Source organism: Nomascus leucogenys, chromosome 15 (assembly GCF_006542625.1).
Source record: "Nomascus leucogenys isolate Asia chromosome 15, Asia_NLE_v1, whole genome shotgun sequence".
NCBI classification, from domain to species: Eukaryota; Metazoa; Chordata; class Mammalia; order Primates; family Hylobatidae; genus Nomascus; species Nomascus leucogenys.
Window position 1 is genome coordinate 49,908,051 of NC_044395.1, and position 16,900 is coordinate 49,924,950.

Below are 16,900 nucleotides of genomic sequence, written 5' to 3' on the forward strand. Positions count from 1 at the left end.
TAGTAATAGACTCCCCACTGAACTTTAGTAGAGCACATACATGCCTTTCCTTCTACAAACAATATTTTCCAGCCCTCCCTGTAGCTTGATATGAATGTGTGACTTAGTTTTTACCAATGGAATGTGAGTAGAAGTAATATATACAACTTTCATGTCACTTCCATAAAACAGATTTGCTTTGGCTGGGCACAGAGGTTCTCACCTGTAATCCCAGCACTTTGGGAGGCCGAGGCAGGAGGATTGCTTGAGCCCAGGAGTTCAAGAACAGCCTAAACAACACAGACCCTGTCTCAATTAAAAAAACAAATAGATTTGTTTTCCCTCTGTTTCCTTGTGCCCCCTTTCCACGGCTGGAATGCTAACATGGTGTTAGCGCTGTGTAGAGGCGGGCAACAGCTAAAGAAGAGCCCGGCAGCAAAAGAGAAAACCTGGGTCCCTGGACAACTGTATGGAACTGAGAAGCCACCTCCTCTTGCTACTGCCTTCTGTCACTGCTCCTGGTGGACCTGCCTTTAACCTTTCATTTCCTGTCACCAAAGAACAAACACACACACACATACAAAACAACGTTGTAGAATTATGCCTGGGTTAAGAGAATATAGGCCACGGATGAGGACATGTGAGAGCCTTTTATATATAAACGGTACAAGCTTTAGTGAATTGATGCTATAAAAATTGTATTTGCTTGTTTGGAAACCTTTGTTGTTTACATCCTGGTTTCAAATGACTAAAGTTACCTATTAAATATCCTCCAGGGGAGGGAAAGGTCATTGTATTCAGCAAGGGCAAACTGATTCAACAATCAATTTCCAATTATTTGTGTGCACTAGATACCAAAGATGGAAACACACATGATCTCTGCCCCCCAAAGATGTTGACTGGTGGGAAGAAGTGCCAATATAAAAATAGTGTTGAAAGGATTTAGTTAATACTGTTGGTTGCACACAATCACACATCTGACACAAACTGGTTTAAGGCAGAAAAAAAGATCATTTATGAGCTTATGTAAATATGTAATCCAAGAGTAAACCTGACTTCAGGGATGTAAACCCTACTGGATGAGAATCTTCATGGATGGGGCCTGGAAAGCTGTATTTTTGCACCATCCTTATTTCCTACCAGGTAATTGTAATTCTGTTTTGGAAATAACTATTTTATGTAGATTATTCATGTTGAAAATTAGATATTACACAGGGAGGGGAGAGACTGCAGGAGGAGACAATTATTCCTGAAGGGATGAGGGAATCCTGAACTCAGGCAGGAGCAGCCCTTAGCACATTATGCGCCATGATGTCTGCTTGGTACTTACAACGGGGCTAATGCTGGCACGGGGAGCTTTGAAGGGGTGTCAGCAGAGGACCATGCCACCTGTCTGCCAGTAAGTCTAAGGGTTCACGATCCTTATGAAAGTGGCTGTCACTTCCCTCAGTTCACCTAACAACTATTTATTGTGCAACTACATACCAGGCAGTGAGCTAGGCAGTGAGGACACACAGGTTCACAGGCAAAGAGCCTCTCCTCATGAAGCTTACATTCTAGATAGGAGATAGTAAACAATCAGAAAAACAAGCACACTAGTGACCGTGTTAAGTTCTCTAAAGAGAAAAACCCCTTCACTCTATAGTTCCTAGTGCAGGCTGACATTGAATGGAATAGAGGAAAGGCCTTCGAGTTGACAACTTAGTGGAGAACTGAGAGGTGGGAATGAAGCAGTGGTTTGGAAGGCTGGAGTATGAGCCTTCCAAGGAGAGGCAATAGCAAGTGGAAAGGCCCTGCAGTGGGAGGGAACCAAGTGGGGTGAAGACACAGGAAGGAGCAAGTATGGCCAGAGATCAGTGAGAAGGAAAGAGTAGAGGAGGATAAGTCTGAAGAAGCTGGCAAGAGCCGGTTTATGGGAAATCTTGTAGGACCTCAAAGTTTGGATTTTATTCCACACACAACAAAGTGTTTGCTTTAAAAGGAATCTCCTGACTACTGTGTAGAGAAAGTATAAAATTAAGTTTGGGGCTAGATGGACCCCAAGATCCCTGTCTGGCCCCAATAACCCACGGCAAGCTCCATGGGGTCCTCAGCAGTCCTCTTAGTAAATGTGGCTCCTATATCAAAGATGCTCAGTGGAAGTATCAGCAAAACAGAAATGTTCTGTATCTGCATACAAGTGGCTGTCGAACTGGAAATGTGGCTAGCGTGACTGCAGAACTGGATGTTAAATTTTATTCTATATAGACTATTTACATTTATATAGCCACACGTGGCGAATGGCTATTATATTGGACAGCACAAGGCAACACTGAGCACCGAATGCCTGAGGATTTCTACTCCAAATCCTGAAGGCACGCCCTTCCCCGAATGTTGGGAGAGTGCGAGGATATGCTGACCCCTAAACGCAAATCCCCCTCTGTGCATTTAGTCTTGCCAAGATGGAGAGTCTCAGGCGGGCATTCTGAGCTGCTTCTTGTCACTGGGGAAAACCACGTGCACGCAGTGCTGAGGCGCCCCACGCGCGTCCTCGGGGAAGCCAGGCACTGAGAACAAAGGTTGTGGGACCGCTCTTTCAGCAACGCACCAGCTCCGCGAGCTGGCGGCCGCCAGCGCGGTCCACCCATTGGCGGGAGAGGACTCACAGACCGCAGCTCCTCACCCCGCCTGCTCCACAGCGGGACCACGTAGACCTCAGCTCCCCGAGCAGCGCAGGTGGGCCAGGGAAGGAGAGGACCGAGGCAAGCCAACACGCGGGATTAAGGGTTCGGGGACCCCTCGCCGCGCAGTCGCCTCTTTTTCACAGGGATGGGGGCAGGGGTGGCGCCGGCTGTCACCCGCACCAGATCTGCTTCCAGGGCTTGGTTTCGCTTTGCCTGGCTCTTGGCTAGGCCTGGCGCACCGCACGGAGCCGAGCAGGTGGCAGTCGAGGAGTGGCGGGGGCTGGAGCCTTTAACCCTTTGGGAGCCCCTGCCCTCTCCCAGAGGGCGCGTCCCCGGATCAGGCCCGGTGCCCCGCAGCGCGCGTGGGTCCTGGCTGGCTGGAAGGAGGCCCTGACCTTGCTTTCTCTCCTGTGCCAGGTCTGCACAAGGACCATGGGAGCCGCGCTGGGGACAAGCACGCGGCTGGCTCCCTGGCCGGGCCGGGCCTGCGGCGCCCTCCCGCGCTGGGCACCCACCGCCCCCGCCCAAGGCTGCCACTCCAAGCCTGGCCCGGCGCGCCCTGTGCCCCTGAAGAAGCGCGGATACGATGTCACCAGGAACCCTCATCTCAACAAGGTAATGGGCCAGAGGGCAGGACGGCCCGCGTTGCGATCCCGTGGCTGCCGGAAAATTGCGCCCCGCCCCCTGGACCTAGAAAGGATCCTCCCGGGCGCCCTTCCAGCGGTTTTTCTGTTTTTGCCTTGCAGGGGCTTGTTGTGACTTGGTTTGGCTTTCTTGTCCCTCCTCTCCCTTTTATGCTGGAGAGAGGCGACCAGTAATGCAGGGAGCCTAATTTCTTCTGCAGTAGCAACATAGACCAGGTTTAGATCCTCGCGGTCAGTCTGACCTGCGGTCAGCTCTCCCCTTGATGCTTACTAATTTTATTGGTCTTGGGCAGTTCATTTAACCTACATGAGCCTAGGTTTCTTTATCTGTAAAAGAGATATAATTGTCTTAGGAATGTCGTTGAGATCTAAAGAGAAAATGGGGGTAGAAAATGGGGGTACGTTAGCACACTGCCTGGTACCCAGTGGGAGAATAAATAAGGTTATGATTATTATTCTGAGAAAAAGATTAATTTGAGAGCAAGGACGGAAAAGTCTAGACTTACAGAAATTTTAGAGCTTGCAGGAGCATTAGAGATTCTAGTTTAAACCTCTTCTTTTACAAAAAACAAGACAAAGGAAACTCGCCCAAGGTCACCAGCTAGTTAGTTCTGGCTCTGCCACTGGAATCCAGATCTCCAATGCTTTGGTCAAGTTCAACCCACCGCTAGCCCTTTTGTATTTGTTTCCGGGAATAGAGTTTAGTATCTTTGGTTCAGAGGATTGAGTGAGGGAAATAGAAGCAAGAGACTGAGATTTAGTCCTGTCTCCCCCTACCTCCTCAAATTAACTCACACATCTCATTTAACTTATCTGAGGCTCAACTTTCTCCAGCCTAAAATAGATATTATGATAGACCCACCATTTCTATCTCATTTGGTTATTGTGACAATAAAATGAATCACTGAACTTGAAATCACATTTTAAACTGTATAAAGTGCTGAATAACAATTACTGCACAATAAAATTTTTTTATATAATTGCTCTGACTCTGAGATTGTGAAATTCAGGTGAGGCAATCTGTGTGGAAAAGATGTTTTTGAGAAGTAGGAACAACTATATAACGTGAAGTATTGTGATTGTTTCCTACAGAACTAATAGAAGCAGCTAAGGAAAAAAAAAATCAACCTCTATCACATTGGACTCCTGCTCTTTCCAAAAGAAACCTTAAATCGTTTGGATACTACCACTTTCCAAAGTGTTCAAGGTGTTTGTTATCACCTTGAATTACTTTGCTAGTAAGCGTTAGAAAATACAAACTGGCTTAAGCACACAAAGGCTCCTTTATCTAAAGAATCTAGAGGAAGGGTTGCAGGCAGAGCTTGAACCAGAAGCCCAGATGGCATTGCTCAAGATGCAGATTCTCTCTGACTCTCTGCTCTGCCTCTCTGCAAGGTCAGCTTTATCCTCAAGCTCTATTCAGTGAAGTCTCTCACTTCGTTATTGCCACAGTCCTCCATCTCCTGTTCTCACACCACATCATCCAGGAATAGAAAGATACTTTTATTCTGGTAGCTCTTGTGGAAGAGAAAATACCCTTTCTCTGACGCCTCAGAAAGCGAATCCTTCTGCCTTATTGACTCTGATTAGATTCTCTCTTCCCATTCCCAAACCAAAACCAATCACCAATAATTAAAGCCAGTCAGACCCCACCCCTGCTGTTAAAATAGGGTTTAAGGTAGGGCAACCCACACCATCTGGCTTGGAATAAAGGGAATATAGATCCTCACAGTAAATATGGATAGTGTCATCAGAAGGAAGAGGAATGGATGTAGAAAGCAAAACAATAAATTCCCACTACAGGCTCCAATCATTGTGAAAATAATTGCCTTAGAATTACTGGCATGTTACCAACCAGCATTTATTGCTTTGTAAGTAGTTAAGAAAATGAAGGAAGATCTTTAAGCCTTTTTTTAAAACCTAGGTTTTGGTCCCCTGAAATCACTCTTGCCCCTGTCGTTTGCCTCTGATGTAAATTTTTTTTCTCCCAAGTACTTTAAATAAGTTGTTGATATGGTTTGGCTGTGTCCCCATCCAAATCTCATCTTGAATTGTAATCCCCACAATCCCCATGTGTTGTGGAAGGAACCCTGTGGGAGGTAATTGAATCACGGGGGTGGTTTCCCCCCATGCTGGTCTCATGATAATGAATGAGTTCTCACGAGATCTGATGGTTTTATAAGTGCCTGACACATTTCCCCTGCTGGCACTCATTCTCTCTCCTGCCACCCTGGGAAGAGGTGCCTTTGCCATGATAGTGAGTTTCTTGAGACCTTTCCAGCCATGTGGAACTGTGAGTCAATCAAACCTCTTTTCCTTATCAATTACCCAATCTTGGGTATTTCTTCACAGCTGTGTGAGAACCAGACTAATACAGGTGTTATCCATAAATCTAAGGACCTGACCTTTCCATGATGTTAAACAACATCTTTTATATATTCCTGAAGTCAGTTGATGCTTGTCTGGGATAAGAAGGGTATCTAGAAGGAGGCTGACAGCCTGTTGGCATCCCCTGTTCACTCACCCTTGGGGACAGAAGAGGAGCAACAGAGGGAGTGCTTCCTGGGAGGTACTGTGAGTGCCCTTCTCTTCCCACTGGAGTGCCACCCTCTGGCTGTTCTGTTGTCCTCCAATGCTCAGAGAGTCTCCATGGAAGGCTTGAGCCTTGGTACTTTCCATCAGCCAGGTGGGAAGATAGTGCTGAGGTTAAATAGAACAATGAGGTTATTACTGAGGAAGCAAAATGGAAGTGCAGTTTTGAAAGAGTCTTTAGTGCCATGCTTAGTGTTCAGGTCTGTGAGTGGATTTTTTTTCTGTTAGAAGGAGAGCAGAACTGAGTCTTGAACCCAGGCCATCCGATTTTAGGGCTCATCCCCTATGCTGCACTAACACTTCTAGTGTGCAGGTTCCCTCTTACTTGGGACTAGTGCATGAAGTCTGATGTGCTGTGGCCTTTCCAGAGAAATAACTAGTGTATTCCCTGTTCCCTACTGTGGACTTCTGACTAGCTTTTTTCACTTCCACTGGCTCTGTTAGAATTGTAGATTCTTAGAGCTGGAGAGAACTTTAAAGATCACTGGATGCCTTTTTCTCTCCCTTTAACTTTGTGTAATTCTCCCAAGACTGATTTGTTTGTTTAATTTATTCAATAGTCATATTCTGAGTTCCTGTTTAGTTTTAGGCAGTGGAGACACCGTGGTCAATACAATACAATACTCTGCCTTGAAGGAGCTTATAGTGTAAGAGGGGTGCAGGTGAGAACCAGTTAGTAAGGGGCAGTTCTAATTCAGCGGGTAGATGTAACGAGAGGTGCATTCATAGAAGTGCTATGGAAGCATGGAAGAGAGGTGCAGAAACACTTCCAATGGCAATGTTGGCAAAGCTGACACCCGTGGAAGTATCAGAGGTGGTAGATGAAGATGGTGGAGGAGAAGCTATTTATTCTCTCTCAGATCATGAGAGAGAATGGCATTGTCTCTGAGTATAGTCACTCATTACTTTTGTAGCTCTATGTGCAGAAATTGAGCAATAGACGTGTACCCTGTAAGAGACCTCATCTTCAGAGAGCTAAATAATATCATGACATTTCTAATTCTACAAATAGAATTAAAGACATCTCTCCAGTACTTTGACATGCTCTTTGGTTTTGTTCTTTCCCTCACTTTTGTGTTGCACAATGCCTGGGTGCCCCATCCACACTGGGTCCACTTAAAAACTTTGGCATGTTTCAGGGTTCAGCATCTCCGGGTCACCTCCGCTATGACGCCCTCCTCGATAATGCCACATGGCAGTGACTCATTCATCCTCTACATTCCTTTGGCATGTAGCATTTGTACTAGTCATGGCTCTTTCCACATTTGGCCTCAGTGTACATTTATTAGCACATGTATCGCCATCATGTGCATGTGTTTTCTTCAGATCCAGGAGACTGTCATGGGCATCTCATAGCCAGCATGCAACGCCTTCCTCATAGTATAACCTCAATAAAGATTAGTTACATGAATTACTTCTACATTCCCTTCTCCTTGACATATCAGAAACTATATGGTGAAGACTGATGATACACCAGCCCCATCTGTCAGCTCTTTAGAAAAGATGGTGAAAATCTTGACCTGACACTTTTTTAGATCACTCCATGGGGATTGGAGAATTTTGAAAGCCACAAAAAATCTTTTATTTCATCATACAAATTTTGGAAATACATTTCTTTAAGAGAGTTTTCTGCTCTGATGCCATACCTGGTGCACTTCATCTAAAGAATAGCATCTTTGTGATGAGATTATCAATTCTCATCTGTGGGCTGCTTTAAAGACATTAAATTTAGACCTGTTCTAACTTGCAACAGGTTAGAGGATTTGGGGAGTAAAGGAAAGTAGTCAGCTAGAATCAATTTTGTGTGACCCCCTCAAGGGGCATAGCCTGTGACCAGGTATTAGGCAGCAGAGCTCAAAGGCTAAAAATCGAGGGAATTAGAGTCAGAAAAATCTAAGATTCCAATCCCAGCTCTTCCATTCACTAGATATGGGATATTTCTCTGAACCTCCATTTCCTTGTCTGTGAAAAGGATGACAATAAAACATATCTACTTGATAAGTTGCTATAATGATTAAGTGAAGTAATGTATATAAAGCAGATGGTAAGTGTCCAATTAGTTCTTGATTAATCCACATCCTAAAGCTTCTGTTCCATTCTTAACACATTGTGAAGCCCTGTGTGGGCTGCAGAAGTCACAGATGTGACAGAGTTTAGATCTGGTACATGACCCCTGAAAGCATCCAGTCTGGAAGGAGAGGGGAAGACTGAAGGATCAAACTCATTCTCCATGGCCATGGGCTACATCTAATTTTGGCAGACTTGACAGGAGAGGAGTGAGTCAGAGAACAGGCAGACTGGGTGGAGACTTGAGTGATGATTTCCCAGTACTGGATAGAGCTTAAGCCTGGATAATCTAGACATTGGCCTGAGAGAAGCTTAAATTAAAATGTCACTAATTCAAGTGTCATTTAAAGAGCTGGTAGTTCTGGAAGTTGGAGCTGGTGTTGAAGATAGTGGACATCATCAGTAGTCTCAGGATTTTGTCCCAACATTTTGGCACATTCTAACCAAGTTTTAAAAGCTAACTTAAAAAAAATAGATCCAGCTAAATTTGGATCTATCTATCAATCGATTGATTGATCCATCCATCCATTCAGCTATCTTCTATGTCTCTATCTACCTTCCTGCCTGTCACCATTATAACGCCCCCAGTCTCATGAGATTCTGATAGTGAGACAGCAAGTTAAGAGAATGTCTACCATGGGAATTTAGAATAAAAGTTAAAATGTTGTTTCATAGCCAGCTAAATAGGGCATGGCTGAGCCAATTTCACCCAGCTAGCAGTTAGATTGGGCAGGAAGTTTTAAGATAGTCTCCATCCACACTGCCACGGGTAGTTAATAAATACTTGCATACACAATGTGAACCAAACTTTTCTTCTCTGTTGGAACACAAGATGATCATCCCCCAGAAGACAAAGAGGTCATCTTGACTAGCCTTTAGGCTTTAGGCAGATAATATCCTAGCATTTTATCATTATTCTACATAAGTTTTCAGAAGCCCTGAGGGGTTGATGTCCTGTCCAGGAAGTAGGTGGTGAAGGGGAACTCCCTCCTTGAGTGATGTCTGTCTCTTCTACCTACCATCTTTGAAAGGTAGCTCTTTCCTTGCCATATTGAAATAGGGTCTTGAATCAGCCTCAGTCAACTTAGGCAGAGGGCTTTTGAGTCTCTCCATACAAAAACTTGAATATTAAAACAATGCAGATGAAGTGCTTTAATATTAAACAATGTTGTATGTTGCAAACCTAAGCATCTGTTGAGGTAGCTCCTGCTGTCACTCCTGTGTGTCCATTTCTGATGACTGTGTGAGTTCCCAGTTGCCACCCTCCTTTTGAATTTTATGTATTTCTTTGCAGTAACATGATCTTGAAAACATTCCATAAACTGACAGAAAGTTTAGCCTTCATGTCATACTCTCCTTTCTTATCTCTTTTATTTTTGGTCTATTCTAGGCAGTAGATACTTGTTTTGACTGGTAAAATCACTTGAGGTCACAAGGACAGTGAATAGCAATGCAGTTGCTGTTGATGAAACGGGAGTAGAGATGGTTGGTGTAGAGAAAAACCTATTAATAGCCATTTTTAGAAACAGACTTTTAAATCCACCCATCAGAGCTGAAAGATTTCCCCTATTCTCACACTCCCAGAGCTGGCAGCAGCTTCTCCTCACGTCTGAGGAGCCTCGGGAGATGCCTAGCCATGCTTGTGGGAGATGATGGCATGGGTGCCAGTGGGGCAGCTGGCCAGGTGGTGCCAGGAGTGAGGGCCTGCCAAGCAGAGAGGCAGTCCTGCCTCTGGTAACTGGCTTTGACTGCAGGACTGGAGGGTCCAAGCATCCTCAGCCGCTCTCTTGTTAACTGAGCTATTCAATGTTCTGTGATCTACTACTGTCAACTGGACAAAGAGTCAGCTGCCTCCTCTGGGGCTCAAAGTTACTGGCACAATCACATTAAAAATAATAACAATCACTTATATAATGCCTACTTGCCAGTTACTCTTATAGGTGTGTTACATATATTATTTGCAAGCAGAGGAAAAATTGCAGGCTGAGTGCAGTGGCTCACGCCTATAATCCCAACATTCTGAGAGGCCGAGGCAGGTGGATCACTTGAACTCAGGAGTTCGAGACCAGGCTGGACAACATGATGAAACCCCATCTCTACTAAAAATACAAAAATTAGCTGGGCTGGTGGCGCATGCCTGTAATCCTAGCTACTCGGGTGGCTGAGGCAGGAGAATCGCTTAAACTCGGGAGGCGGAGGTTGCAGTACGCCAAGATCACGCCCTGCACTCCAGCCTGGGCGACAGCGTGAGACTGTCTCAAAAAAAAAAAAAAAAAATTGTGAAGAAGGTAAACTTTGCCTATATCTCTCCCATCTCCTGTTTTCATGGCCTCTTCTTCCTTAAAGACCGCCTCATATATGAGGCATATCCTGAGGTTCTTCATGGTACCCCTAAGATGCCGAGGGTTGCCAACCTAAGAAGACCTATTCATCTCACATTATCCTGCTTTCTGTCCTAGAACTCATGTCTTCTTTACTTGCATCCCTGAATCCCTGTCCATCCATCCATCCACCCAATGTTTATTGAGCACCTGCTATCTCCTAGGCACTGTGAGGTATTGATCATAACATCATAAGCTTGCCAGCTATGATTCTTTTTATTATTGAGTGTACAATCTAGTGAGAAAGACAGATAATAAATAAGTGAAAAAACAACATTCTAAAGATGGTTATTTTTTTTTCTAAAGGAAAATGATACCTCAGGAGTCTTTCTTCTAGTTTGGCCACAAGTTAATACAATGGCAAGCATGTAATTGCAAACTGCAGGGCTACATTATCTTTTTTTTATTATTATACTGAAGTTCTGGGATACATGTGCAGAACGTGCAGGTTTATTACATAGGTATAAACATGCTATGGTGGTTTGCTGCACCTATCACCCCATCATTTACATTAGATATTTCTGGTAATGCTCTCCCTCCCCTTGCCCCCCACCCCCTCTGACAGGCCCCAATGTGTGATGTTCCCCTCCTTGTGTCCATGTGTTCTCATTGTTCAACTCCCACTTATGAGTGAGAACATGCAGTGTTTGCTTTTCTGTTCCTGTGTTAGTTTGCTGAGAATGATGGATTCCAGCTTCATCCATGTCCCTGCAAAGGACACAGTCTCATTCTTTTTTATGGCTACATAGTATTCCTTGGTATATATGTGCCACATTTCCTTTATCCAGCCTATCATTGATGGGCATTTGGGTTGGTTCCAAGTCTTTGTTATTGTGAATAGTGCTGCAATAAACATACATGTACATGTGTCTTTATAGCAGAATGATTTATAATCCTTTGAGTATATAGCCAGTAATGGGATTGCTGGGTCAAATGGTATTTCTAATTCTAGATCCTTGAGGAATCCCCACACTGTCTTCCACAATGGTTAAATTAATTTACACTCCCACCAACAGTGTAAAAGTGTTCCTATTTCTCCATATCCTCTCCAGCATCGGTTGTTTCCTGACTTTTTAATGATTGCCATTCTAACTGGCATGAGATGACATCTCATTGTAGTTTTAAGTTGCATTTCTCTAATGACCACTGATCATGAGCTTTTTTTTTTTTCATATGTTTATCGGCCATATTAATGTCTTCTTTTGAGAAGTGTCTGTTCATATCCTTTACCCAATTTCTGAAGGGGTTGTTTGCTTTTTTCTTGTAAATTTTTTTTTAATTATACTTTAAGTTTTAGGGTACATGTGCGCAACGTGCAGGTTTGTTACATATGTATCCATGTGCCATGTTGGTGTGCTGCACCCATTAACTCATCATTTAACATTAGGTATATCTCATAATGCTATCCCTCCCCCATCCCCCCACCCCACAACAGGCCCCAGTGTGTGATGTTCCCCTTCCTGTGTCCATGTGTTCTCATTGTTCAATTCCCACCTATGAGTCAGAACATACAGTGTTTGGTTTTTTGTCCTTGCGATAGTTTGCTGAGAATGATGGTTTCCAGTTTCATCCATGTTCCTACAAAGGACATGAACTCATCATTTTTTATGGCTGCATAGTATTCCATGGTGTATATGTGCCACATTTTCTTAATCCAGTCTATTGTTGTTGGACATTTGGGTTGGTTCCAAGTCTTTGCTATTGTGAATAGCGCCACAATAAACATATGTGTGCATGTGTCTTTATAGCAGCATGATTTATAATCTTTTGGGTATATACCCAGTAATAGGATGGCTGGGTCAAAGGGTATTTCTAGTTCTAGATCCCTGAGGAATCGCCACACCAACTTCCACAATGGTTGAACTGGTTTACAGTCCTACCAACAGTGTAAAAGGGTTCCTATTTCTCCACATCCTCTCCAGCACCTGTTGTTTCCTGAGTTTTTAATGATCGCCATTGTAACTGGTGTGAGATGGTATCTCACAGTGGTTTTGATTTGCATTTCTCTGATGGCCAGTGATGATGGGCATTTTTTCATGTGTCTTTTGGCTGCATAAATGTCTTCTTTTGAGAAGTGTCTGTTCATATCCTTTGCCTACTTGTTGATGGGGTTGTTTGTTTTTTTCTTGTAAATTTGTTTGAGTTCATTGTAGATTCTGGATGTTAGCCCTTTGTCAGATGAGTAGATTGCCAAAATTTTCTCCCACTCTGTAGGTTGCCTGTTCACTCTCATGATAGTTTCTTTTGCTGTGCAGAAGCTTTTTAGTTTAATTGGATCCCATTTGTCAATTTTGGCTTTTGTTGGCATTGCTTTTGGTGTTTTAGACATGAAGTCCTTGCCCGTGCCTATGTCCTGAATGGTATTGCCTAGGTTTTCTTCTAGGGTTTTTATGTTTTCAGGTCTAACATGTAAGTCTTTAATCCAACTCCAATTAATTTTTGTATAAGGTGTAAGGAAGGGATCCAGTTTCAGCTTTCTACATATGGCTAGCCAGTTTTCCCAGCACCATTTATTAAATAGGGAATCCTTTTCCCATTTCTTGTTTTTGTCAGGTTTGTCAAAGATCAGATAGTTTTAGATATGCGGCATTATTTCTGAGGGCTCTGTTCTGTTCCATTGATCTATGTCTCTGTTGTGGTACCAGTACCATGCTGTTTTGTTTACTGTAGCCTTGTAGTATAGTTGGAAGTCAGGTAGCATGATGCCTCCAGCTTTGTTCTTTTGGCTTAGGATTGACTTGGTGATGCGGGCTCTTTTTTGGTTCCATATGAACTTTAAAGTAGTTTTTGCCAATTCTGTGAAGAAAGTCATTGGTAGCTTGATGGGGATGGCATTGAATCTATAAATTACCTTGGGCAGTATGGCCATTTTCACGAATTCATTCTTCCTACCCATGAGCATGGAATGTTCTTCCATTTGTTTGTATCCTCTTTTATTTCATTGAGCGGTGGTTTGTAGTTCTCCTTGAAGAGGTCCTTCACATCCCTTGTAAGTTGGATTCCTAGGTATTTTATTCTCTTTGAAGCAGTTGTGAATGGGAGTTCACTCATGATTTGGCTGTTTGTCTGTTATTGGTGTATAAGAATGCTTGTGATTTTTGCACATTGATTTTGTATCCTGAGACTTTGCTGAAGTTGCTAATCAGCTTAAGGAGATTTTGGGCTGAGACGATGGGGTTTTCTAGATATACAATCATGTCATCTGCAAACAGGGACAATTTGACTTCCTCTTTTCCTAATTGAATACCCTTGATTTCCTTCTCCTGCCTGATTGCCCTGGCCAGAACTTCCAACACTATGTTGAATAGGAGTGGTGAGAGAGGGCATCCCTGTCTTGTTCCCGTTTTCAAAGGGAATGCTTCCAGTTTTTGCCCATTCAGTATGATATTGGCTGTGGGTTTGTCATAGACAGCTCTTATTATTTTGAGATATGTCCCATCAATACCTAATTTATTGAGAGATTTTAGCATGAAGCGTTGTTGAATTTTGTCAAAGGCCTTTTCTGCATCTATTGAGATAATCATGTGGTTTTTGTCACTGGTTCTGTTTATATGCTGGATTACGTTTATTGATTTGCGTATGTTGAACCAGCCTTGCATCCCAGGGATGAAGCCCACTTGATCATGGTGGATAAGCTTTTTGATGTGCTGCTGAATTCGGTTTGCCAGTATTTTATTGAGGATTTTTGCATCGATGTTCATCAAGGATATTGGTCTAAAATTCTCTTTTGTTGTTGTGTCTCTGCCAGGCTTTGGTATCAGGATGATGCTGGCCTCATAAAATGAGTTAGGGAGGATTCCCTCTTTTTCTATTGATTGGAATAGTTTCAGAAGGAATGGTACGAGCTCCTCCTTGTACCTCTGGTAGAATTTGGCTGTGAATCCATCTGGTTCTGGACTTTTTTTGGTTGGTAAGCTATTAATTATTGCCTCAATTTCAGAGCCTGTTATTGGTCTATTCAGAGATTCAACTTCTTCCTGGTTTAGTCTTGGGAGGGTGTATGTGTTGAGGAATTTATCCATTTCTTCTAGATTTTCTAATTTATTTGTGTAGAGATGTTTATAGTATTCTCTGATGGTAGTTTGCATTTCTGTGGGATTGGTGGTGATATCCCCTTTATCATTTTTTATGGCATCTATTTGATTCTTCTCTCTTTTTTTCTTTATTAGTCTTGGTAGCGGTCTATCAATTTTGTTGATCTTTTCAAAAAACCAGCTCCTGGATTCATTGATTTTTGGAAAGGTATTTTTGTGTCTCTATCTCCTTCAGTTCTGCTCTGATCTTAGTTATTTCTTGCCTTCTGATAGCTTTTGAATGTGTTTGCTCTTGCCTCTCTAGTTCTTTTAATTGTGATGTTAGGGTGTCAATTTTAGATCTTTCCTGCTTTCTTTTGTGGGCATTTAATGCTATAAATTTCCCTCTACACACTGCTTTGAATGTGTCCCAGAGATTCTGGTATGTTGTGTCTTTGTTCTCACTGGTTTCAAAGAACATCTTTATTTCTGCCTTCATTTCATTATATACCCAGTAGTCATTCAGGAGCAGGTTTTTCAGTTTCCATGTAGTTGAGTGGTTTTGAGTGAGTTTCTTAATCCTGAGTTCTAGTTAGATTGCACTGTGGTCTGAGAGACAGTTTGTTATAATTCTGTTTTTTTACCTTCACTGAGGAGTGCTTTACGTCCAACTATGTGGTCAATTTTGGAATAGGTGTGGCGTGGTGCTGAAAAGAATGTATATTCTGTTGATTTTGGGTGGAGAGTTCTGTAGATATCTATTCTGCTTAGTGCAGAGCTGAGTTCAATTCCTGGATATCCTTGTTAACTTTCTGTCTCATTGATCTGTCTAATGTTGACAGTGGGGTGTTAACGTCTCCCATTATTATTGTGTAGAAGTCTAAGTCTCTTTGTAGGTCTCTAAGGACTTGCTTTATGAATCTGGGTGCTCCTGTATTGGGTGCATATATACTTAGGATAGTTAGCTCTTCTTGTTGAATTGATCCCTTTACCATTATGTAGTGGCCTTCTTTGTCTCTTTTGATCTTTGTTGGCTTAAAGTCTGTTTTATCAGAGACTAGGATTGCAACCCCTGCCTTTTTTTGTTTTCCATTTGCTTGATAGATCTTCCTCCATCCCTTTATTTTGAGTCTATGTGTGTCTCTGCACATGAGATGGGTTTCCTGAATACAGCACACTGATGGGTCATGACTCTTTATCCAATTTGCCAGTCTGTGTCTTTTAATTGGAGCATTTAGCCCATTTACATTTAAGGTTAATATTGTTATGTGTGAATTTGATCCTGTCATTATGATGTTAGCTGGTTATTTTGCTCGTTAGTTGATGCAGTTTCTTCCTAGCCTCGATGGTCTTTACAATTTGGCATGTTTTTGCAGTGGCTGGTACCAGTTGTTCCTTTCCATGTTTAGTGCTTCCTTCAGGAGCTCTTTTAGGGCAGGCCTGGTGCTCACAAAATCTCTCAGCATTTGCTTGTCTGTAAAGGATTTTATTTCTCCTTCACTTATGCAGCTTAGTTTGGCTGGATATGAAATTCTGGGTTGAAAATTCTTTTCTTTAAGACTGTTGAATATTGGCCCCCACTCTCTTCTGGCTTGTAGAGTTTCTGCTGAGAGATCCACTGTTAGTCTGATGGGCTACCCTTTGTGGGTAACCCGACCTTTCTCTCTGGCTGCCCTTAACATTTTTTCCTTCATTTCAACTTTGGTGAATCTGACAATTATGTGTCTTGGAGTTGCTCTTCTCGAGGAGTATCTTTGTGGTGTCCTCTGTATTTCCTGAATCTGAATGTTGGCCTGCCTTGCTAGATTGGGGAAGTTCTCCTGGATAATATCCTGCAGAGTGTTTTCCAACTTGGTTCCATTCTCCCTGTCACTTTCAGGTACACCAGTCAGACATAGATTTGGTCTTTTCACATAGTCTCATATTTCTTGAAGGCTTTGTTCATTTCTTTTTATTCTTTTTTCTCTAAACTTCTCTTCTTGCTTCATTTCATTCATTTGATCTTCAATCACTGATACCCTTTCTTCCAGTTGATCGAATCAGCTACTGAGGCTTGTGCATTCATCACGTAGTTCTCGTGCCATGGTTTTCAGCTCCATCAGGTCCTTTAAGGACTTCTCTGCATTGGTTATTCTAGTTAGCCATTCGTTTAATTTTTTTTCAAGGTTTTTAACTTCTTTGCCATGGGTTCGAACTTCCTCCTTTAGCTCAGAGTAGTTTGATTGTCTGAAGCCTTCTTCTCTCAACTTGTCAAAGTCATTCTCCATCCAGCTTTGTTCCATTGCTGGTGAGGAGCTGCATTCCTTTGGAGAAGAAAGGTGCTCTGATTTTTAGAATTTTCAGTTTTTCTGCTCTGATTTTTCCCATCTTTGTGGTTTTACCTACCTTTGGTCTTTGATGATGGTGATGTACAGATGGGGTTTTGGTGTGGATGTCCTTTCTGTTTGTTAGTTTTCCTTCTAACAGTCAGGACCTTCAGCTGCAGGTCTGTTGGAGTTTGCTGGAGGTCCACTCCAGACCCTGTTTGCCTGGGTATCAGCAGCAGAGGCTGCAGAAGAGCG

The 16,900-nt window shown here is 42.8% G+C and overlaps 1 protein-coding gene across 3 annotated transcripts in view; it reads left to right on the forward strand.

Annotated features, from left to right (window-relative positions):
• Positions 1–2,382: 2,382 nt before the first annotated feature.
• The window catches only part of ME3 (malic enzyme 3), a 222,733-nt gene continuing 208,215 nt past the window's right edge, over positions 2,383–16,900 (forward strand). Inside the window, exons 1-2 of one of the 3 annotated variants that reach the window (XM_004090597.2) lie at positions 2,383–2,694; positions 3,060–3,257. In XM_004090597.2, the coding sequence (XP_004090645.2) occupies positions 3,075–3,257 (183 nt within the window). In that variant the 5' untranslated portion in view covers positions 2,383–2,694; positions 3,060–3,074. Of the gene's footprint in view, positions 2,721–3,059; positions 3,258–16,900 lie in introns of all 3 variants that reach the window. The other 2 variants (XM_030794682.1, XM_003254551.4) reach the window with 2 other exon arrangements.